Source organism: Eschrichtius robustus, chromosome 12 (assembly GCF_028021215.1).
Source record: "Eschrichtius robustus isolate mEscRob2 chromosome 12, mEscRob2.pri, whole genome shotgun sequence".
Classification (NCBI taxonomy): Eukaryota; Metazoa; Chordata; class Mammalia; order Artiodactyla; family Eschrichtiidae; genus Eschrichtius; species Eschrichtius robustus.
In genome coordinates this window covers 15,620,033-15,646,106 of record NC_090835.1, presented here as the reverse complement: position 1 = coordinate 15,646,106, position 26,074 = coordinate 15,620,033, and the positions used below count along the sequence as shown (strand labels likewise).

The following is a 26,074-nucleotide window of genomic DNA, read 5'->3' as shown; positions in this document are numbered from 1 at the left end:
CTTCTTTAGAAATGGCAGGTGGACTGCCGCTGACACAGCTGCTTTGTGTAACTGCTGCAGTAGAAATGAGGCTTTTAGAAACAGGGATCTTAAGAGTTGGGTTTTTTTTTTCCTTTGGAATTGCTTTATTATATTCTCTCTTTAGAAATTTGACCTGAGCATGTTTGTGAATAATTATTGACAGAAAATGCCAAGAATGTGAAAAATACCACCAAGATAAATTTTACTATCCTGAACTAGCTGCCTTCCTAAGCTGCTTTTGATTCATTCACCTCACTGGTCAGATTGTATTCCTTTTAAAATGAAGTAGAAATGTCTTTATTTTGAAATTCAAGTATATGAATTTGTGTTACATTATTTCCTTCAAGGAAAAACAAGTGTTTATAATTCAGCAGGACCTTGGAGAACAATAGTATCAAAGGTTTTGTGTAAACACGACACCATTACTGTTAAGTGTAAAAACCAAGTGGTTATTAGGGAACGATTATTATTCAGAATATATTAACAATAGCCCAAGACCTTTCATTTTAAAATACTTGTGTTTCTCTTTGATTTAGAAAGATAGCATATAATAGTCCAATGTGACAATGTAATCTTCACTTCTTTTATTCCTTTTTGCCTTTCTTATACTTCATTAATGGAATTTAAAGCAGACTCCAACAGAAACAATGCAAAATCAGTGAGTTAATACTGAAAGCATGAAAGAAATATCAAAAGACATCAAATATATACTAACAGCTACCCAGATTAAAATAATTACTATATATTGGACTTATATTTTCTTTAGTTGGACTGCGACATTCCAAACCCATAAAACAATAAGGAACAGACATTGTGTTACATTATTTACTTGTCGTGCAGGATGTGTGGAACAGATACACTTATGTTAAAGGGACCCAAATTTTTCTGAATCTAGCTCAAACAAAAGAGGTCTGCTTAGCGTGGTAGACTTAAAGGAATCTTTCTGCCTATGATTTTGTTTTTGTTAAAGAAGTATGCCAGTGGAAGTTCTCATGACTTTGTTTTGCCTAAAGTAATCTCCTTATTGCTGTTGGAATATTTTAGGCTAATCTCTGATTTCCACAAACTGAATAAATGTTTACAAATATCTTTATTATGGAAATATTAAAATATACCCTAAAATAGAATAGTGTAAGGAACTTCCATGTATATCTATTGCATAGCTTCAACAATTATCAATATTGTGTCAATTTTTTTATTCTATGTGCACTATATCAGTTAGCTCTTTCTGCATTGCAAACCATGCTAAAACAGATTGATTTCATACAAGAAACATTTATTATTGTTCCTAAGTCTGTCTGTCTGGGTGTTTGGAGGAGGAAATAATATATTTTTCCTTCTACTCTCTTGGCTGGGTCTCTGTAACAAAAGACAGATGAACAGAAAACATGCAACTTTATGTCATGTAAGTTTTATGTGATATGGGAGCCCTCATAAGGAAGTGAAGACCTGAAGAGGTGGTTACACCTGAATTTTTTTCATGCTAGGTTTGGGAAAGAATGGAAAGCCGTGGGGAAATACGGTAGAACAAAAGGGGTCTGAGCTAAGTATAGTAAACTGCAAGAAAGTTGGCAAGGTCTGTTTATTTAGATTCTTGACAGCGTCCCTCCATCTTTGGCGATAAGGATGCTTCTTTTCCTCTCTGTATAGGGAGAGCAACTCTTACATGAGGGTTTTATGAATTTGCTTCAGGGGAAGGTCAAAGAGTCTTCCCATTCCTAAAATTCCTTCAGCTTAAGATATTCAGTATGCCAAAGTATCATATTTTGGGGTAGTGTGTCCTGAAATCTGTCAGGCAGTTCTGCTGATCTTAGCCAGTCTGGACTGATAGTGATCAAGCTGGCTCTTGCATATGTGTCCAGCTGATGTATCTGGGGCTGGTTCGTCTAGGATGGCTGTCCTTTTACATTGGTGGCTGGCTGGCTGTTGGCCAGGATTTCAGAGGGTGATGGGTGATGTCATGCATCTTCCAGCAGGCTAGTGCAGTCTACCCTGAGCAGAGTTCCAAAAGAGAGAATAAAAACATGCAGTGCCCTAGCTCAGAGCTCACTCTATTGGTCAAAGGCCAGCCAGATTTAAGAAGTCAGGAAGTACCTGTAAAGTCATCTTGCAATGCACGTGGATGCAGGAGAATTGAAGACTTTTTGTTATCAATCTATCGTAGTCAAAAAAAAAAAAAAAAAATCTATCACAGTCCCCCCACACTTTGAAAAAATCTTTTTTAGAGTGTTTAAAATCAATTAATACCATTTCACCATTAAATACTTCAGTGAAAAGTGTTTTATTTTTTGGTCATTACAATTTTATGACTTAAATAGAAGCCATACAAGTTATCTATACTCTTTGAATCAGAATATTATTACTAGAGGCTATATCCCGATTACCGCTAACAAGAAAGTGACCATCGCTATCACTAGTAGTAAATTTCATTTTTTCTCCTGTCATGTATGCTAAACATTTATTGCCTCACTTAACACGCATAAGTATGCTTACAGGGCAGCAACTCATATTCATTTATAGAGGTGAATGAGGAAGGTTAAGTGAACTGCCCAAGGCCACGTAATTAGTGATCAATGGCTTTGAGGTCATGATAAACTGACTCCATTTTCCATGTTCTTATTTACTACATACCACGCTCTTCTGTGGCTGGTCAGCAGGCCACAGTATCTTGACATTTACTTGTGGAGGCCAGGTGGAATGAAAAGGCTAAGCCAACTCTCTTCCATTTCTTAAAGCAGAAAACGAATTTAAGGGAGTAAGTTGTTTCTAGATTTACCACAGTGGAGCTATTTTAAGAACATGAGAAGGATCTGTGAGGTCACTTTCTAATGTTGATGATGTGTGTATGTTAGAGGCTGTTGTTTTGGAGAAACGAAGAGCTTCATTTCCTTACTGTTGTATTAGAAGTGTCTCATGTGGTATGCATGCCTGTCCATGTTTCAGTTGCTGTCTCGAAACCAATGTGTTCTTAATCATTGTCACGCTAGTCATCCTGGAGAAGCTGAAGCAGTCAGGAAGGGTCAGTTGTTAATGACAAGGAGACACCTATTTCCGTTTGAGTGAGATGTCAGGGATGATTTTCTTCTTTCCGAGGATGAGCTAGCATAGTAGGAAGATGTAACCCAGTTGGTCCAGATTCATGAAAATTACTTGATTCGTTTTTGGATCTGAGTTAATGTCATTCAATCAGACATCAGTTTTATGAAACTGTGCCTCAGAAATAGTTTAGTATATTTTTTTCTTGTCTAAGTGTCAGCTCCGTCCTGAGTTCCAATAGTGGCTATTATCTTGAGGTCTGGTGTGAGGCATTAAATTCATATTCTTGGAAGAAAGATAAATGAGAACATAATTTTATTGCTATCTTACTGTTGTAAAACATAATTACTAAATAGTATGTCCTTTATGCATTCTGACAATCAGATTATGACTGACTTTTCCTTTTCAATAGGAAAGCTATTTTGGGCTGTCATCATCATCACATAATGGAGTCTTGCTTGCAGGGGGTCACATTTTAATTTCCAATGACTTTTCTATAACAGCCTCTTAACATATAAGTCTCAGGTAAATTGAAGCTACTCCCTGCAGGAGATAAAGTCAGATATCAAACTAACCATTATCCATATTCTGGAAACTGATGGTGTCATCAGTGTTTGTTATGGCGCTTAATTTAGAGGCTTATTTTAAGCCAAGGCTTCAAAGTGACATACTTTTATGGGAGAGAATTTCTTGCATCAAGACCATGTAGTTAAAATCATTAAAATTACAAAAGTCATATCATCACTTTTGAACAATTCATATCTATAAGCTATTTACTATGGCAATTAGGGACTGTTGAGCTCATTAGCCTAAATCAGTAGGTTAATTGAAATTAAGCCTGTTCTCACATATTTGACTGTCTGGTGTTTTTATTCTCTATTTCTGGGTAGGATGATATATTAATCTGGACATATGGTCTCCTAATAGCATTTGAAAGCCTTATTCCTTACAGATAGAGGACAGCTCATTAAACAAATACATGAAATGCCCTTAAATCAGCATTGAATATTAATGGAACAGAGTATTAAATAATAGATAGCAGGTAAAGAGTGATATATAACTATAAACAATGAATTTAGATTACTATTACCAGAGTGTTTCAGAAGAGAGAAGGAAAAGGAAAATTCAAAGCCCACAGCATTAATATTTTCTTCTGACTTTTCATCTTAGAAATAGTTAATGGTTCAGTACCCCCCAAGTTTATACAAATATGCAGAACTGAGTTTTTGTCCTTAGGCAATGTTCTGCTTTTTATAATGAAAGCAATTTTTTTTCACATTTTGTTTTGTTGACTGGAATAATTCTTTCACCAGGAAAATGGGTGTCATTTAACATAATGACACATTTGAAAATATTTCTAATTACCAATGTAAGTTATTTGTTATTTTAGGAATTATTCTGAACCACACAAGGGTAGGTTTTGTTTTTGTTTTTCCAATTCCCATTTTACAAATGGGTCAATTGATGTCAGACAAAGTAGAGTAATGGCATTACTCTAATTTAAGAACAAACATTCACAACGTTTTGTGGGGCGGATGGCAGTATTTTCCTTATTGCTCAACGTAGCTTTTCTTAAATTAAAATATAAATGAGATTGTTGTCTCTTCAGACTCTCAAAGTTTTAGGACAGCTAAACAGCAGCATTAGTTACTACTTTAAATTTTACCTACTTGCATAAGTATATGAAAAGTTCCGGTCCATAATATCTTGAGGTACAACTTGAGGCGAAGTAAAAAACTCAAAATATTTGGAGTTAAATATAAATTTAATGTCTTATCTGACTGTATGGAATTAATTTTTCTACTAGTTGTAAGTGAATAAATAAGTAAATCATTTTTATAGAAAAATTTATGTACCTGAAAAAACTAATTATCACATTTTGAAGCAAATTCATTTTTATGAGTACATTATATCGTTTGCAAATTTCCTCTCCCATTTAGTAGGTTGTCTTTTCATTTTGTCACTGGTTTCCTTTGATGTGCAAAAGCTTGTAAGTTTACTTAGGTCCCATTTGTTTAATTTTGCTTTTTTCTCCTTTGCTTTGGATGCAAAAGAATATTGCTACAATTTTTGTCAAAGATTGTTCTGCCTATGTTTTCCTTTAGGAATTGTATAGTATCTGGTCTTACATTTAAGTCTTTAATCCATTTGGAGGGTTTTGTGTTTTTTTTTGTGTGTATGGTGTTAGAGAATGTTCTAATTTCACTCTTTTATGTGTAGCTGTCCAGTTTTCCCAGTACCACTTATTGAAGAGACTGTCTTTTCTTCATTGTATATTCTTGCCACCTTTGTTGTAGATTACTTGACCATAAGGATGTGGCTTTATTTCTGGGCTTTCTACCCTATTTAAATGATCTATGTATATGTTTTTGTTCGAGTACCATACTATTTTGATTACTGTGGCTTTGTAGTATACTCTGAAGTCAGGGAGCATGGTTCCTCCAGCTCTGTTCTTCCTTCTCAAGATCGTTTCAGCTATTCGAGGTCTTTTCTGTTTCCATACAAATTTTAAAATCATTTATTCTAGTTCTGTGAAAAATGCCCTTGGCATTTTGATAGGGATTGCATTGAATCTGTAGATTGCCTTGTGTACTATGGTCATTTTAACAATATTAATTCTCCCAATTCAAGAACACAGTATATCTTTCCATCTGCTTGTATCATCTTCAGTTTCTTTCATCAGTGTCTTAGGTTTCTGAGTAAGGTCTTTTACCTCTGCAGGTGGGTTTATTCCTAGGTATTTTATTTTTTTCGATGCTATGGTAAATGGGGTTGTTTCCTTAATTTCTAATTTTGTTAGTTCATTGTTAATGTATAGAAATGTGACAGATTTCTTATATTAATTTTGTATCCTGCAACTCTACTGAATTCATTGCTGAGCTCTCATAGTTTTTGGTGGTGTCTTTAGGATTTCCTATGTATATTATCATGTCATCTGCAAACAGTGACAGTTTTACCTCTTCGTTTCCAATTTGGGTTTCTTTTATTTCTTTTTCTTGTCTTATGGCTGTGGCTACAACTTCTAAAACTATGTTGAATAAAAGTGGTGAGAGTGGATATCCTTGTCTTGTACATGATCTTAGAGGAAATGCTTTCAGCTTTTCACCACTGAGTATGATTTTAGCTGTGGGATGGTCATATATGGCCTTTATTATGTTGAGGTATGTTCCCTCTATGCCCACTTTCTGGAGAGTTTTATATCCAACACATATAAACAGCTCATACAACTCAACATTAAAAAAAAACCAAACAACCCAATTAAAAAATGGACAGAACAACTGAATAGACACTTTTCCAAAGAGGAACTGCAGATGTTCAGCAGGCACATGAAAAGATGCTCAACATAGTTAATCATCAGGGAAAGGCAAATCAAAACCACAATGAGATATCACCTCACACCCATTAGAATGGCTATCACAACACAAATAAGAGAGGATGTGGAGAAAAGGGAACCCTCATATACTGTTAGTGGGAATGTAAATTGCTGCAGCCACTGTGGAAAACAGTATTAAGGTTTCTCAAAAAACTAAAAATAGAACTACCATAGGACCCAGCTTTCCACTCCTGGGTATACATCCAAAAAACCCCCCAAAAAACACAGTGCACCCCAACTTTCATTGCAGCATCATTTACAATTGCCAGGGTATGGAAGCAACCTAAGTATCCATCAACAGATGAATGGATAAAGAAGATGTGGTATTGTATATACAATGGAATATTTCTCAGCCATAAAAAAAATGACATTATGCCATTTGCAGTAGTATGGATGGACTTGGAGGGCATTATGCTAAGTGAAATAAGGCAGACAGAGAATGACAAATACTGTATGATATCACCGATATGTGGAATCTAAAAAATACAACAAACTAGTGAATAAAGCAAAAAAGCAAATGCACAGATACAGAGAACAAACTAATGGTTATCACTGGGGGAAGGGTAATCTAGGGATAGGGGAATAAAAGGGTTATTAAGGGATTACATGAAATCATGTGTGTGAAACTTTTAAAAATTGTAAATTACTCTAGAGTTTAAAGAATCTTTCATTCAATTAAAAAACAATACATTATAAACAACGTTTGGATGTCTATTATCATAATGTTTCAGAAGAAAAGGAAAATCATAAGAGAAAGTAAGGGAAATTTGATATTTTAATCCTTACTCTGTTTACGTCAACATTGGAGTGAATAAACATTCTGCCAAAGTGGAAAGTAACTGATGCTCTTATCTTCTGCTTGAGTAAAGCCTAGATTTGTAAATTTTAGTTGACATGGCCGGTCCTTATCCATTTGTTCTTCCTTTATCCCTTCCCTATATATTGCTATTCACCATCTATTAGTGTGATAATTTTGAACATGAAAAGGTAGTTTGACAGGAAAATTAAATGTTAAATTTGTGATACTTAATGAATGACTTAGATGGGGTTGAATGCTTGATATAAAGAATTGATTGAAAGAGTCACCTTTTGAATGAAATGACCTAAATGAGGTTATTCTCATAGCCACTGAAATTCATTAGAGTATACTAGAGTACCTTCCAAGTAAAAATTCCTCTGACCAAAAAAATACGATCTATTGGTTTACCATATAACATTTATCAACTGTCTTTTATTTTAAATACAACAAGGAAAAACTAAGATATGTGTGGAGTTATTTGAGAACAGTTTCATAAGGAGGAAATTATTGCCAACAGAAAAATGTATTCAGTTGCTGTTATGTTGACCTTTTACAGTACGTGAACTTAGAATCCCTACAGTACATGAATTTGTTAGTCTTTTGTTTGTTTGTTTCCAGGTTAACCACGTTCTTCGCAGCTTTCAACCAAAAGTAAGAAGAGACATTAGGATTTTCATTCTTTCTGGGTTGCTTCCTTCCTGAAGAACAATGGGGATGCTGTTAAGTGGAAGAGGATTAATCACATCTCTAATTTTCTTCCTGTTAACATTCTCAACAGCTGTTGATATACCACTTTCAGGTAAAGTGACAACATTCAATACCTACTTATAAAAGTCCATATTTGCATTTTGATTTTTAAGTAGAATAATTATATGTTGAGGATGTGATTTTTCTACCATATTTCTATAGATTTTACAGCAATCCATCATCAGAATTCATGTTCTTTTAAATTTTTCAGAAGACTTATATTTGGCCGCCTGCTATAATTAATTATTTTGCAGCTTTTTGCCTCTTAGGCAAACTTGGCACATAACAAGAAATATAACCTATAGATCAGGTGCTATTTCACCACGTAAGATAATCTGCAATATTAGCAACAGCTATTACTTTTATGTATCAGATTAGTTTATTTTAGGGAGAATTGTGACTCAGAAGTTACTGGCATTCAACCAATCAGGCCAAAAAAGGAACCGATTTAACTTTGTATTGTTTTTCAAAATGATTATATATTTAAGAGTGGTACACTATTGATACTATGTATAAAATAGATAACTAGTGAGAACCTACTATATAGCACAGGAAACGCTACTCAGTGCTCTGAGGTGACCTAAATGGGAAGGAAATCCAAAAAAGGGGATATATGTATATGTATAACTGATTCACTTTGCTGTACAGTAGAAACTAACAAAACATTGTAAAGCAACTATACTCCAATAAAATTTTTTAAAAAATTATATATTTAAGAATGAAAACAATTAGGACAATATTAAAAAGCCGTTTTCATAGTACACAACTAAAAGTGTAAAATGATACCACCTCTGCAAATTTAGAGCATTCTGTAGGGTGAATTCATATCAAAATGTTAGTCGTGATATATCTTAACATATATTGGTAAAATGGATGTAACTCTTTATCATAAATCAGTTTCAACAAGTTATAGTAATTAGAAGTTCAAAAAACAGTACACCTGCAAACACAATTTATGTAATAGTGTATTAACTATTTAATGTACAGGTTTGGGGAATTTCTCTTGTTTATAAGCACATAAGATTTAAAAAAAGACCGTTGAGAGATTACTTAGGTATTTTTATCCATACAGTTCAAGTATTAACCCCTACTATTTCTTCCGTACCTAATTAGGAGAGTTAAAATGTAAGATATAAGAATGTTTATTAGAACCTTAGCATTGGAAATGATCTGTGCAGATCATCTAAATTTCAAAGGACTAGTCTTGACTTCAGAAAGTTGAAGAAATGTTAGAGAGGTGCTAACGCAACTGAAACTTTTCTTCAGAAGTACTTGGACAGTCTGAGTGTGACTAGAAAAGGAAATAATTCTCTGAGTGTATAATATGTTCCAAAACCATTTCCTAAGGGCTGCCTTAAATACTTGATGTAGCAGTTTCACATGACACACTTTGGGTGGCCCTGCATTTGTATTTCATCCCCAAGGTAAGAATCTTTTCTCTACTATCCTCAAGTCTCTGTGTCAATATTCACCCTTTTAAGGAATTTCACTTACATGTTCTCAGATGTACAGATTTAAAGTTCTGCTTTAGTCAAGGTGAAATCTGTTAGCCTACACACCACATATACTGGCCTATTTGTACAAACACTGGTCAAGAGCCTGAAATAATTCATCTTAAGTACATTCTTTGGGCTTTGAGTATGCAGTGCCAAATTAAGAGCACAGTTCTTGGCAATCCTCGTGGAAAAAGGGGTTAATAATTTTACATTTTCTTCCCAGTAGCACCAAAGATGCACTGGGATTCCTGATTCAGATTCCTGACCATAGACTATACATTCTGACCATAGCATATACATTTTCCCTCCATCTTTTCTCATTTAGTTCACCAGTGGTGATTGGAAATTTTGTATTAGTACATAAGACACATTTTTATTCTGGTTGTCTCAGTTACTTATGCATTTTCACACTCTAATGTCGTTAGACAACAATTGTTATAAAATATTAATGACATGTTTTCAGAACATCTGAATACTACCCATTTATTTCAGTACTCTAGAGCTCTCACTATCAAATGCAAGTAAGGCAGGTATTCAATTTGAATGTCAATGAGTCTGGTGTCTCTGTAATTGGCCTAATTATGGAGGAAAGGATTTATAATGTAGAATACATATTCTTATAAACACCCAAAGGTTATTAGCTCCACTCCCTGAATCATTAGTTATGGCTGAGACTTTACAACCTTAGCAAATTTAAGAAAGAATAATGTTCTAATAAACAAGTTGTTCACAAGTTATTAGCTGATATCTTAGGGACTGTTGCTATTGTGCATCAACCCTCACCATTTATAACTGTAATAACATTTAAATAGTATGAATTTGCAGTAAGTTCAAGATCTGCTCTACTGAGAAAGAGTGGTAATCAGAAACAAGGTAAATGTCAATGAAGATATGAATGTTTTTTGCACGTTATTAAAATGTTTCTGAATATGAAGCCCGCACTTGCATTGTCACTAAACTAGTAAAATTCAATTATCAGATTCATTAGGCAAAAGTAAAGAAAACTGAAGTTTAAAATGGGAAATGGTTGTTGAGTTATTATTCTAGGCTGGCCATCAGTACTCAAAATGTGATTCATGGACCCCTCAGGGTCACAGAGATTTGTTCAGGCAGTGCATGCAATCAAATGTTTCATAATAATACTAAAATGTCATTTTTCCTTTTCCATCATGTTGACATTTGCACTGATGTCACAAAAGCAGTGGTGCTAAAACTGCAGTTGCCCAGCACACATTAAGGCATTGACACCAAACTCATGGGTTTCCTCAGGACCGTATACTCACACTAAAACAACAAAACATCAAAAAACATGAACCAAAGTTTTGCTTAAGATTGTCCTTGTTGAAACAGTTAAACATGATTGATTTTCTTAAATCTTCATCCTTGAGTACATTCTTTTTAATATTCTGTGGGATGAACTGAGAAATATACATAAAATAATTCTGCTGTGTAACAGAGTACTATGACAGTCTCTGTTCCTTGATTGTGTCATTATATGAGTGCCAAGCCAAATACCATTTTTACTTAAAAGTACAACTGACAGACAAACTTTGATTACTTTGATGGATATTTTCCCCAAAACGAACCAAGTGAGCCTGTCACTTCAAGAGAAACAACTGATAATATATGTTGTCAATGATAAAATTTGGGTGTTGAAGCAAAAATTAGAATTGTGGAAAACTTGTATCCTCCACTGTGAGAGTGACAGCTTCCCCACATTTAAGGCTTTTCTTAGATCAGTGATGATATTAACAAATGTGAATTTTTAATATTGTATAGTGATGTGTGTCAGTATTTGGAAGATCTGCATAACTCAGTGAACCAATATTTTTTTCCAGATGAATATTGTATGATGTTACAAAATCATGCATGAATTAAAAAGCACCCATGGATAAAACACTTTAATGATAGAATATGAAAATTTATCCATATGGTTTCAGATTCCATATTGCAGTAAACCTTTAAGAAACTGCCACTTGGTGAGTTTTGGTGTACTATCCAAAAACAATGCCCACAATAATCAGAAAGGACTATAAAATATGTCGCCCTTTTTCAAGTACACATCTATATAAGGTTGGATTTTCTTCAAGTACACATCTATATAAGGTTGGATTTCTTCAAGTACACATCTATATAAGGTTGGATTTTCTTCATTTATTTCAACAAAACAACTTACAGCAACATGTGGAATACCAAAGTAGATATGAGAATCCAGCTGCCATCTATTAAAATATTAAAGATTTGCAATAATGTAAAACAATGCCACTTTTCTCATTATATTTAGTATTTTTGATAAAATATTTATTTTAACAAGTGATAGTATTAAATGAATTAATAAATATTTAGAAGATTTCTCAGTTTTAATTTCTAACATGGTAAATATTATTAAATATAACCTACGTTTACAAAAGCACTTTGGGATTTCCTATAATTTTAAGAATGTAAAGGGATTCAGTGACCAAAAAGTCTACTTACCTGGCTTGAATCTCTAATTTTACAAATGAGAAAACATAGTGGTTCAGGGCCTGGCTCAATGTCACAGGGTTTTAGGGTCTATTTGTAACTCCACTGTGGAATATTACCTATGTGAATCACACTCAGGGCCTTTCTGCAAATTGCTTTTCTCAAAGTATGTTTGCCAGAATCAGATTCCTGCTACTGAACCATTTATATTTCCTTGTGAATTCAATCCTGTCCCCTGACAGAGGTTGTTAGAACTGTACTAAAATTGTAATGTCTTAATTTGAAAACTATTGAGTGTTCCGTGACAGTAGATCTTAACATAGATCATGATCTGTGTCCTGTTTTAAAACTTAATCCAAGTTTGTATCTTCAGCATTAGTACATTTATTTTATAATCATAATTCTCGGCAATGCCATCCAGCTGCTTGAATTGGTGAGAGACAAAGTCACCCCCTACTTTGTAAATTTGTCTGGAAGGTACTTAACTTGTCAAACACTACAAATGTTTATCACAAGATGAGGGACTATTTGAATATGTGGAATCCTTTTAAAAGAAACCATCATTTATTAGCTATTATTTTTATCCTAATGATTATTAAATTCTATAAGGGGGAAAAGTACCCTCAAGCTTCCAAGTGGGAAAAAGATATTTAAAAATGTGTGTAAATGGGAAGTTACAAATAATAAGCAAGCTCAGGGAAAAATATAACAAAAGCAATAAATAGAAATAAAAACAAAGAGGAGAAGGGTTTTTGTTTTGTTTTTTTTGCTAATAATTAATGAAGTATCTTATTGTTTTAAAATGCTATTCTTGAGACTTCCCTGGTGGCACAGTGGTTAAGAATCCGCCTGCCAACGCAGGGGACACGGGTTTGAGCCCTGGTCCAGGGAGAATCCTACATGCCGTGGAGCAACTAAGCCCGTGAGCGACAACTACTGAGCCTGCGCTCTAGAGCCCACAAGCCACAACTCCTGAGCCCGTGTGCCACAACTACTGAAGCCTGCACACCTAGAGCCTGTGCTCCACAACAAGAGAAGCCACCGCAATGAGAAGCCCACACACCACAACAACGAATAGCCCCCGCTCACCACAACTAGAGAAAGCCCACGCACAGCAACGAAGACCCAACGCAGCCAAAAATAAATAAATAAATAAGTTTATAAAATGCTATTGTTCGTTGGTGGCAAGGATGTGGGAAACCACTGTACTCATGTTTGTGGTAAATAGCCCCTTGTGAAATATTAACATTTATCCATAGTCATTACCATTTGTGTCCATGCATGGAAATTTATCATGTCACTAATTCAATAAAGGAAAAATCTGTATGCTTGAGGCTGCTTATTGAATGAAAAAAATCTAATGTCCAAAAATAAAATTATTAAATAAATTATCAAATATCAATGGAAGAAATCATACAGAAGTAGTAAATTAACTATAATGTCTTACAAAACTGTAAAGAAAAAAACAGAATTGTCAATGACCGAACCAAGTAAAACTGTATAAACACATCAACGTTCATGAAATGCCAATAATTTAAACATAGATGTTTTAAAGTTGTTACACTGTTACATTATTCTGGCATTAAATAAATTATATGACAACATGAATTGATGGCAGTGAAGTATATTCCCTACAGCTAAATACATTTTGCAAAGAGGAAGAGAGATTTGTTCTATAATTTTCATTCTTTTATAATCCTTGTACTTACCAATATAGAAAGCGTGTTTATTTCAAAGTATTTCTGTTGTAGCTAAACTAACTTCACCCAATTTTTGGAGAGCATGTTATTTAAATACATATTTTAATATTTAGTTCAACAGGTTCCAACAATCATAAAACAGTCAAAAGTACAAGTTGCCTTTCCTTTTGATGAGTATTTTCAAATTGAATGTGAAGCTAAGGGAAATCCAGAACCAACGTGAGTATTTCCTTCAAACTAAATAATTATTTAAATGTATACAATCCTTTATATTAATTTTTACTCTAATCAGTATAAGCTTATTGGACTATAAATCTACATATGATTGAAAGTAAAGATTTCCAAATGAATGATAGCCATGTCTATAAAAATAAAGTTTGTTATTTTACATATGTTCTTTTGCCAGTTAAAATTACTTTTATCATAAAATGTCTTACATTAAATACTTAGCATAGGCTTTGGCGTTGTGGAAATATTAAACAATTCTTTACCTTATGAGTGAACAAGATAGCTAGAAAACAAGATACTTTATTCTGATTAGTGCAAGGTAGCATTTATTAAGCCAAAGTTAATATATTTATAAATGATATTCTGTACATATTTATTATTGCATGTCTTTTAATGTAACCATATTGTATTCAGTGAATAGGTTGTTACTTGATATATTTTAAGTTGTCATAGAAATGTCGACTCATCCTAGATGGCAGAATACAAATGACATGGGATATTACTATCTAGTATTCTATTATTAATGAAACAATTATTACTGTAGGTAACTGTAATCACTGATGAAGTTTTTTCTAAGTACCTCCCAGTTTGGAGAGAAAGAAATGTGTGTGTATTGAGATTGAGGAGGGAAAAGATGTGGGGAGAATTCAAGATTTTAAAGTTCTACGAACGTATGGATACCAAGGGGGGAAGGCGGGGGAGGTGGGATGAATTGGGATATTGGGATTGACATATATACAGTATTGATACTATGTATAAAATAGATAACTTATGAGAACCTACTGTGTAGCACAGGGAACTCTACTCAATGCTCTATGGTGATCTAAATGAGAAAGAAATCCAGAAAAGAGAGGATATATGTATACGTATAGCTGATTCACTTAGCTGTACAGTAGAAACTAATACAACATTGTAAAGCAACTATAGTCCAATAAAAGTTAAAAAAAAATTTTTTTTAAGTTCTAAATGATTCTGGGAGGCAAACCTACATACCTTTATTGATTTACCTGATCATTTTATATCCATTAAGAATGAAAGAATGGAAATTGATTATTTAAAATTGTAATGTGAATAACATTTTTATTGCCTGATAATTGGATATTTTAAAAATTATTAGTGAATCATTAACATGTTAAATTGTCATTATTCACCGGCCAAAAACAAGATTTTACAAATATGAATTAAGCAGTCTATCATTATTCTTTTTTTAAGGTGTAATTAAATGCCTATACAAAACAGAAAATATTAGAAAACAAGAAAGAAAAAAATATCCCATCACAATAGTAAAAGGAGCAAATCCAGCAATTTAAATAGTTAGTAACAGCAATATCAACAAAACTGATATCAAAAACTACGTAACATGAACTGTTTAGCATCTACATTGCAGAGTAGGATAAAAGAAAACTTGAATGAATGGAAAGATATAACATGTCACTAATTGGAAATGTTTAATTTTGAGTATGTGGAGTTATCCTAGTCAATGTATTGGAATTTTAAAGAACAGATTCTATGTGTTCTTTTGTAAGTAAAAGCAGTAAAATATAAAACATATAGAGAGAAAAGAAGTGAAAGTTGTTGTCAGGAGAGAGACATGCTCTGAAGAAAAATATGTGTCTCATGAAATTTTGTTATTCTTTTTGAAAGATTATCAGATTATGTAATACTGTGTTGTCCTGAAGCAAATCTAAATTTGCATGGGTAATTCATATATAAAATACTAAATAAAATCTAATTGGGAAGTCATTATATATCTGTTGGATTGATAAAGATTTAAAAAAAGGCTTTTTACAGCCTTGTCCATAGAACTGACTCTGTTATGTATGGGGGTAGGAATTTAATTGTGTATGTTTTTTCTGGAATACAATTCTGCAATGTTTATCAAAAGTGATAAAATATTTCTTATGTTATTGGTTTATCAGTCTCATTTTTAAGGAATTAACCTAATGAAATATTTGGATAAGTACCCCCAAAAATAAATATGTAGGGTTTTTTGTAACAGTATTGTTCATAAAAGGGAAAAATGGAAATGGTTAAGTAAGTTAAATAGTAACTGTAAGACAGAAGGTAATAAAATCTGTCTTTAGTAACATTGTAATAATTGGAAAAACGCACATGGAAAAATTATACATCCATTGTGGTCTCAAATATGTTACAGCTATGTCCAAAAATATTGATGATATATGACCAAATTTAATAGCACTTGCTTGTGTGTTTTTGAATTTTGAGTGAGCTCTTCACACGCACACGCACACACAGACACACAGAGACATATTGTATATTTATATTTTTTAGTCTCCAAATATTGCAGTCTCTAAAATACTAGTAAAGATCCTGCATTATCTTTCTAATTGGAAAAGTTTTAAAATATAATTTTAAAAAAGAACAGAACAAAACCTATTTTCACTTTTTTTCCCCTCTAAATTATCCCAGCTTTTTCATGGCTTGTTTCTCAGTCAATTCTGGCTGCTGTAATAAAAATATCACAGATTGAGTGGCTTAAACAATAAACATATTTCTCACAGGTCTGGAGGTGAGAATACCAAGATCACGTCACTGGCAGATATAGTGTGTGGTGATGACCTGCTTCCTGGTCACAGACAGCGGTCTTTCCCCTGTAACCTCACACGATGGAAGGGAGCAAGAATACTCTCTGGGGTCTCTGTTATAAGGACATCAATCCCATTTGTGAGGACTCCACCCTCATGACCTAATCACCTCTCCAAGGCCCTGCCTTCAAATACTATTACAATGGGAATTAGGCTTCAACATACGAATTTTAGGGGGACATAAACATTCAGTCCATAGCAGTTTGTAAGACTTCTCAGATTCTTCAGAGACCCTCTTTTGTATTCTATTATACTCAATTAAATATGTAAATATATACTTTTTTTTTTACTATAAAATATCTCAGTTTCCTCATTTCTGTACATTTGTTTATAAGTAAGAAATACGATTTTTCAGGATTACTAACTTTAGTTTTATCTTACAGATTTTCGTGGAGTAAGGACGACAAGCCTTTTGATCTCTCTGACCCTCGGATAATTGTATCCAACAACTCGGGAACATTCAGGATCCCGAATGAGGGGCACATATCTCACTTTCAAGGGAAATACCGCTGCTTTGCTTCTAATAAACTGGGAATTGCTATGTCAGAAGAAATGGAATTTATAGTTCCAAGTAAGTATTACAATGGAGATTTCATTTAATGTTTTAATGAAGTTTAGCAGGCGTTATACTGGGCTGCAGTGAAATAACAGATTATTCATTTAATCAGCTTATATAGGCCTTATATTTTATTTATAAGGGAAATTGTCTTCCAGATCTTGATACTTAGAAGTGGATGACCTTGAAAGCAACCTAATTTTGCTGTGTTTCAGTAATAATATATGTAACATGGGAAAAAAAGAGTATTTGTTTTGCCTCATAGGATAAAGTTAAATATATTAGTTAGATTTGGCAAAATTATATTGCAGTCACAAGTAATCCCCAAGCCCTCGTGTTAACACAAGGTTATTCCTGGATGATGCAGTTTGCTGTGGGTCTGGCAGCTCTTCAGGGCAGCTGATCCAAGCTAATGGAGGTAGCCATCATCCTGTGTCAGCACCATGTGAAACTTGTGCCATCTAGGTCAACGAGTGGGGGACAGAGAACATTGCTTCCAACAAGAAGTTACACAGGCAGCTTCTACTCACAGTTTATTAGGTGGGGGCAAAGCGAATGGCATGGGCCCACTTAAGTTCAGTATTGTGGGTGTCCCCTAGGAGAGGAGAACCAGTGATTAGTATACGGTAGTAATATTTTCCATAAATCATAATCATGGAAAACTGCAAGCTCCTTTACTCTTAAGAGTGTTATTTATCAATAACTATCCCAAAGAGTAAGCGACTTCTTCATTGTCAGATCTGGCCTCTGCAGCATGGGATCTCTGATGACTGACTTCCAAGTGTGGTCATTTATTTTCCCAGATTTTAAGGTATCCAACACTACTTGATTCTAACCAAAGGGTTTACAGGAAAAAATCTTAGGTATAAAACTGTCAAGCGTTGCTATTTGGCAATTTCTTCTTACAGAGTTCTAGACACTGAAGAGACTCAAAGTCGTAGACCTTCCAGGATATGGACAGTTGATGCTGGGGGAGCAGAATGTACACAAACCTTGGAAAAACAAATAATGAAAAACTTGTGTGCATTATCCTCAAAGTTGGGACAGGGAACTGGGTTTAAATTTTTTTAAGTTTTTTATATTTTTCTAGAGGAGAGAATATAGCTCAAATTTAGACTCTGACAAGTAAAATATGCATCTTAAAATTTATAGAATAATTACATTAAATGTACAGAACAAATGTGAATGATTATCAAACTATGTGGTATGAGGAAGAATAAGACAAGAAAGGAGAGAAAAAGAAAGAAAAACTATAGAAATAAATCTAAATATATCACTAATTAAAGGTGAAAGTAAACAGACTAAATGCTCCAAAATTTTTTAAAAGCTATAAGCTATTTACCATATAACACATTAAATCACAAGAAAATAGAATTGTTGAAACTAAAAGGATGGAAAAGATGTCCCATCTTTTGAAAACATAAATAGATATCTTGAATAAATATCTTGGCTAGGTAAATACTATTCAAAAGAAAAGTAGGTATGGCTATATTCATATCAGTCAAAATAGACTATTTTATAAAGGCTTCCTGGAGATTAATGTACTAGGCACACATAATACGAAAATGTTTGAAGCAGAAAAAGGAACTACAAGGGAAAAGAGAAATACATCTACCATAGTAATGAGAGATGCTAACCTATCTGTTTCATTATTCGGTAGCTCAAGCAGAGGAAACATTAGAAAGCCCATAGAAGATTTAAAGGACCCATTTACAAGCTCTAGCTAATGAACATGTATAGAACATTATACCTAAAACTGCAGAATGTTTTTCAATATTTGATGGTATATTAGCTATGAAGTAAATACGACCAAAATACAATGGAGAAATCAATATTAAAAAGAAAATTAGAAAAAGTCTTATATCTTTCAAAATTAAAACATGTCTAACTCAAAGGCCAAATAAGAAATGGCAAAGGAAAATAGAATGTATTTTGAAGTGATGATAGTAGAAATTATGCTTAACAAGGCAGACTTGAGGTAGCTAAAGTATTATGAGGAGAGAGTTTTTTTCATCTTCAGAATACTTTAGAAAAGAAGAAAGGATGGAAATTAATGATCTTAGCTCATTCATTTTCATCTTAAAATTGTTATAAGCTACCTTTAGATAACAGGTTAAACTTCAAAACAGAGCAAAGGGGAACAGTAGTATAGAAGCAGAAAATAAATCCAAGAAGGAAGTGTGAAAAGTACACATATTTATTGAAAAACATTTTTAAAAGATCTAGATGTGGAAAAAAATACCATTTTCACTGATCTGAAGACTCAGTAAAGCTAAAAGTTTAATTCTTCTTGACTTGATGTATAGAATAATCAAAGTCAAAACTCTATTTGGTTTTTGTTTGTCTGTTTGTGAAATGTGACCAGTTTGATTCCCAAATGTATTTGAGGAACACAGTGCAAGGTTTGGTAGAAACTTGCAGAATATGTCAGGAGGAGTTGGTCTTATCAGATAACAAGACTCAATGTAAAACTCCAGTGATGAAGCCTATGGTTTTGCACAGCGTTAGACAAATAGGCCAGTGGAACAGCATGGAGGACCCATAAACCAGCCCTCATATATGTGAAAGTAGTGTGAAAGAGCTGGCATGGGCTTTCTTTCTTCCTTTCTTTCCTCCCTTCCCTTCCCTCCTCTTCCCTTCCCTCCCCTTCCCTTCCCTTCTTTTCTTTTTCTTTTCTTTCCCTCCCTCCTTCCTTTCCTTCCTTCCTTCCTTCCTTTCCTTTCTTCCTTCCTTCCTTTCCTTTCCTTTCCTTTCCTTTCCTTTCCTTTCCTTTCCCTTCCTTCCTTCCTTCCTTCCTTCCTTCCTTCCTTCCTTCCTTCCTTCCTTCCTTCCTTCCCTCCCTCCCTCCCTCCCTCCCTCCCTCCCTCCCTCCCTTCCTCCCTTCCTCCCTCCCTTCCCTCCCTCCCCCTAAATGGTATGGAACAACTGATTATCCACATAGAGACACACTTATTTCAAGTCCTAGGTCACATCATATAAAAAATACATTCCAAGTGGATTAAAGGCTTAACTTTGCAAGGAAAAAGTTTTTTTTTAACTTAGAAAGTGATTCGGACAATGTATTGATGACATCAGGGTAGAGAAAGATTTCTTAAACAAGACAAATTAAATCTCCATTAAGGATAATTTGACTACATTTGATTTTTAGATTCCCTTTCATCAAAAGACCCCAGGAAGAAAGGGAAAAGGTAAGCCACAACCCAGAAAAAAAATCATTGCCAATGAATATAACTAAAGATAATACTAATGTATTTGTAAATAATTTTACCATCCTTTAAGAAAAAAACAAAAAATAAAGTGGTAAAAGACATGAACTTGCACCTCAGACTGGTATGACGAATAAAAATATGAAAATGCTTTTAATATCATTAGTAATCAGAAATAGATCTACTGTAACTCAAATAGTAAAAGCATTTGATCCCACAAAATTGGGAAATATAACAAAGTCTGAGAGTAACAATTTTAGGTGGGAATGTGCAGCTACCAAAACACGTATCCACCACTGATGAGAATAGTTTACTGCTTGGACTGTGGAGAATATTTGTCACTGCCTTCTTAATTAAAGATGTTCTCACCTATGACCCAGAAATTCCATTTGTTTGCTCATGTGCACATGCCCCTTACCCACGTGCACCAGGAATAGCTGTGGTAGCATTTTTGTATTTTTAAAATATACTGGAAAAAACTTAAGTTCATTCGTGATACAATGAAACAATTGTGGTATATTCATACAAAAATTACTACTCAGCAGTGAAAATTGATGAACATTAAGAATATGTTGAACAATAAAAGTAAATCTTAGGAAAAAAGGGTGATTTTATTTATTTAAGGTCAGTATATGTAAAAATTAATAGCATATTGTTTAGGAGTATCATTTCATGTGGTAAAATTATAATGCAAAGCAAGAAAATGATGAAAACAAAATTTAGGATGGTAGTTACCTCTGATGGAATGGGGAAAGGGTAGGATCTGCACCAAACAGAAAGATAATGGTGATTTTATGTTTTTCTTATGATGGGTGGTAGGTAGAGTGTTGTATTTCTTCTTTTTTATTCTTTACATTTATTTTATAAATGGTCTTTTAATATATATAAAATTAATAAGTATGTAGCATACTGATTTGTCTTAATTAGATATCCTGGGTTATTAAGTGTGATATTATAGAATAATAAAGGACAGAGCAGCGGCATACAGTGTTGAAAATTGGCCTCTGGAGTTTGGGTTTGAAATGATACTCAGTAGGAAATGTTCATGAATTCTGGGTCAGAAAACTGTGGTTGAGAATCATAAAATCATATAACTATAAAGCTATACTTACAGTCTATATTATATAACTATACTATAGTCTATAACATAGAACTGTAACTATATAATATATATCTAATTGACTGAAATAAGATAGGAGAGAGGGAGAGAAAGGGAGATGTTAAAAATCTGTTGTAGAAGACAAGGCACGAGGGTGATCCCTAACCTGAATTCTAGTGGTTGCTATGGAGACACAAAGGAAAAAGGCAGTTGCTAGACCTATTGCAGAGAAAGAAATGGCACATTTTAGTATAAGATTCTACAATGAGGATTTAAAAAAATGTTTTCTCTCATTATCTAAGCAGACCAAGTGAAGACATGAACAATGTAAGGATAATTCTGGCCAGAATCTGCTAGTATTGTAGTTAAGAGATGAGAGTTGAATCTGAGCTATGTAGTGGGTAATTGCTCCATCTTTTGTGCTGCTATAGAAAAGAGCAAAATAAATTAGGTTTCTTATGCATCATTTCCAGCTCCTCCTGAAATTACTTCATCATCTAACAGCTTTCTGTAATTATTTACATGTTGAATAGGAGACTGCCACCCCAATTCTTAGGAGTTTATAAATCAGAGACCATTTAAAGCTTCCTACGACCTTTATCAATTGATTCTTCTCTTAAGTTGTAAAGAATTGATTCTTCTTTTATATTAAACTTTGTAATTTGAGTTTTAGAGTTTGTATCTCTCATTTCTTAAACTTTTCTTTAGACCAACCTTAAAGGCTTGATCCACCTAAGTTTGAACACAAGTACAGTAGCTGAAAATGTGGTTATTACTCCCTACAAACAGACCCTTATACACAATGTTTACTTTTCTGCTTTTAACAAAATTGCAGTTGAGTTTGCTGGAAAAAGAAAGAGTAAAAGAAAAACAACCAACCAAACACAACGTGCTATTTTCAATGGGGAAAAATCATTTAACTAAATGGATTTTCCAAGATATGGCATGGAGAGTTAGGGAATTATTCAACAGATCTTTATTAAGCTCCCTTCATGTGGCAGACACTCTTCTAGTAATTTGAGATATAGCAGTGAACAAAACAAAGACTGTACCAAGAACCTTAAGTCCTGTGGGTGTGGTGAGTGGGTCTGGGGAGAAGGTGAGCTGTATTCTTGCCTTCATTATGACAGACGTCAGTGGAGTTAAAATGATGCTATAAAGAATTGTTCTGGCTGTTCAGTACCATCCATCCTTCAGGGCACAGATCAGCCTTCTCCATTTAGCATTCTTAGTCCATCTTAGCCTGTACTAATTTTCCTTACCTTGGATTCTTTAAATAATTTTTGAAGTATTATTTACACATCATAAATTTTATGTGTTTAGGTACACAATCAGTGATTTTTTTTTTTCATAAAAATGTTTAGTATAACTATCATTAAAAGCCGGTATTAGAACATTTCCATCATCCCCAAAAGATTCCTTGTGCCCATTCGTAGGTGCTCTCTCTCCCCACCCCCAGCCCCAGGCAATCACCAGTCTGACTCTTGCCTCTATGAATGTTTTTTCTGAACATTTCACGTAAATGGAATCATACAATAATATGATCTTTTGCATCTAGCTTCTTCCACTTAGCCTGTTCTCCGTGATTTGTTCATGTTGTAGGATAAATCAGTAGTGTGTTCATTTTTATGGCTGAATAATATTCCATGATATAGATATACCACATTTTGTTTATCCATTCACCAGTTGATATCCATTTGGATTGTTTCTAACTTCTGACTATTACAAGAAGAAACGTTAGCAATAATTAGTAATGTTAGGAATATCCACGTGTAAATTCTATGGAATTTTAAAAGCATTATTTACTGTTTGGGGGAGTGTTTTGACTGTCATATGATTAATCAGGATGCTTAAAAGTGAGAAAGATAGCATCCTGTCTCATTCTTCCTCCTCTACATTGTCTTGATGCTGCATGAATGCATATTATCAGTGATTGACTTATTAGTTCATAGACTAAAGAATAAAAGAATGAATAAAAGTAATAATGCAATACCTACACACTATTAAAGTAATGTAAGAAATGGCAGGCTTAGGGATGAAATCATCTGAATACTGTTTTAATGGAAACCAACTTGAATTTTTAATGTGCTGGGTTTCTACATTTGTACAGCTTCCTCAGATTCCTCAGGTCAATTTCCTTAAGACATATCTTGGCTATTTACTGCTCTGATTTGGGAGGGCTAGCAAAAGCAGGGGTCCAGTAGCATATGTTAACTTCTTCTACTAATATATGCAAACCAACCAAAGAAGATCAATTTGTTCAGTTGAGAGTGCAACTTAGAGTTTTAAAGGTTTAATTAAGGCCCAGGATTTTGCTGTCATCCGTCAGAGTATGTGAATGACTAGAATGAAATGGGCTGAATTGGTTGTCCTTCCTTAGTGTGAGTTCATAGACTGAAAGGCAATGTTATTTCTCTGTACTTCTAAGTGGGTTAATGGAGTACACCACAGGAAATGGGAATCAATTAAATCTCTTTGCAGACAGAAACTGGAGTTAAGGGTGATACAGCATGTGAGCTCAGTAGCATGCATTCATGATAATGGTGCCAGAGTGTAAGCAATTTCCCGAGCACATTCAAGGGAAATGAAAGGCACTCAAAAGCTCCCCAGGCCAGTCCTGTAAACAGTGAGAAATCAAAATAGATAAAGTTCTTTGGCATAGGAAGGGCAGCACAGAATAATTCATTAAACAAATCATAGGTTCTCCATGAAATACATAGTGTTTCTTCCCTCTGGCCCCCTCCCTATTTCCTCTAATAAAGTTAATTCCAAATAGTTGCATAAAATTGCAGAAGTTGTTATGATATAGGCTACACGAAAAATCAGAAACAGCAGCAAAGGAAAGCTCTTTGTCCCGTTGCCCATCTCATCTCTATACAATGTGGCTGGGTGTACCATGCAGAGTGAAAACATTTGAATAAGAGCCAACATATACTGAGTGATTTTTAAGTGCCCGGCACTATGTTAATTGATTTATATGAAATTGTTTATTTAAACTTTGACACAAATCAATGTATTAGGTGTCATGACAGTTTCCATTTTATGAGTGAGGAAACTGAAGCACATTAAGTAACAGGTTCGGGTCACATGGTAAGTGACGAAGCCAGGATTCAGCCCTAAGCAGCTGGCTTCAGAGCACGTGTATAACGCGGTGCTACACAGTGTTGCCTGTGCTTTGATCATTCTGTTGACACATCTAGATGAGTTAGAAAGCGCTATACTTCTTTGTTGAACATACCTTGGCAGTAATTATCAGACTCACAGAGAGGTAAAGAATATAGGGAGATTTGATTGTATTCTTTGGGTGCCAGAGAAAGATAATCTGTAGTTTACATAACTTGATGGTGGTTAAGTCACCAGTATCTTTTCATTGAAGTGATTAGTTAGAAAGATTTGTATTTAATTAAATTACTCTGATGCCATTTCATTACAGTTCTTTACTGTTAAGTGTGTTGGAATGGTGGGACTCTACAGCTTGCTCTTAAGAAATTTCTAACCTAGTGAGACTTTTGAGGAGCCCAGAGAGATGAGTTGAAAGGATTCTAGGATGCCAGAGAAAAGTAAAAGGGGGCACAGAAGGGTAAAGATATTGGTCTGAAGCTACGTAGCCGTTAGTTTTAGTGTCTGGGCTAGAGCCTAGTTTATCCTGTAGGCTATCCTAAAGATAAAAAATACCTTTTTCAGAAGTCTCTGTATTTCAAGTACAGAGATGTTATTTTTTTCAGTATATTAAGTTGAAAGAATTGAGATGATGAGTTTCAAAACCAATTGTCAGCATCTCAAGTTGTAGAGCCCCTAGAGATTTTGTATTTGCAGGTTTGCCCTGTGTTGATAGCTCCAATAAGTAGACTAGCATGTAGCTACTTTGTCTCTAGGAAAGGTTTTTCATGCTAGATGGGTTTTCAGGAAATTGTACCCTTGGAGTTGTTACTAGAAGTCTGTCTGCTACACTGAGTAATAAACGTGGAAACTTGCTGGAGAACAGTAAAGAGATGAGTGCTATGATTTGCTTGATTTTCTGATGCAGGTAGACTGATAGGGATAAAATGTATATAGCTTCATCTAGACTTGATTATTATGGGATTTCCAAACATTTTTAAAGTCCTACTTAGGTAGATGCTGATGTAGAATTTGGTTCTGATCCCTTTGCAAAGAGACCATTCCATGGTCAAGTCCAGTCTTACTGAAACACAATTAAATGATTGTGTTTTTGGTGATGATGGAGCACTCATTTGAAATGTGTTGGTAAGCTAAAGCAGGGTAGTTGGCTCACGCAAAAGAAAAACAATTGTTTACAATTCATTTTTTAAAGTATTGCGTCTGTCCAGACTCAACAATGCTAATGTTTATACTAGAGAAACACAATTAGCAAAAGTCATTGGTTGGAGTTATTTTTAAATAGACTCATTTCTTTATTTGAATTAAGGTCAACTTCATGCCTGCTGTTAAGTTGGAGTAATTAAATTTCACATTTATCTGTGGATGTTAACATGTTCCCTTTTTAGCTTTGCATCAGACTCGCTAAATAGTTTCAAAGAGTAAGACTTAAGAAAACCTGACAAATTTATGTCCTTTACAGTGTTTATTCTTAGACCTTAAATTATTAAATATATAAATATTCTTCCCTGTTTCCAGGTATTAATTTCATCTTTGGTTAAAACTGTTCCAAAGATTCATGGTATGTGATAAAGGTTTTGTAGACTTCTAAATTTTATTTTATTTATTTTTTATTATTGATGCCTTG

At 34.1% G+C, this 26,074-nt stretch overlaps 1 protein-coding gene across 3 annotated transcripts in view; it reads left to right on the top strand.

Moving 5' to 3' along the window:
• Positions 1-7,937: 7,937 nt before the first annotated feature.
• The window catches only part of CHL1 (cell adhesion molecule L1 like), an 80,452-nt gene continuing 62,315 nt past the window's right edge, over positions 7,938-26,074 (top strand). For all 3 annotated transcript variants that reach the window (XM_068557896.1, XM_068557897.1, XM_068557895.1), the window contains exons 1-3: positions 7,938-8,028; positions 13,749-13,854; positions 16,853-17,040. In XM_068557896.1, coding sequence (XP_068413997.1) covers positions 7,938-8,028; positions 13,749-13,854; positions 16,853-17,040 — 385 coding nt within the window. The remainder of the gene's footprint in view (positions 8,029-13,748; positions 13,855-16,852; positions 17,041-26,074) is intronic.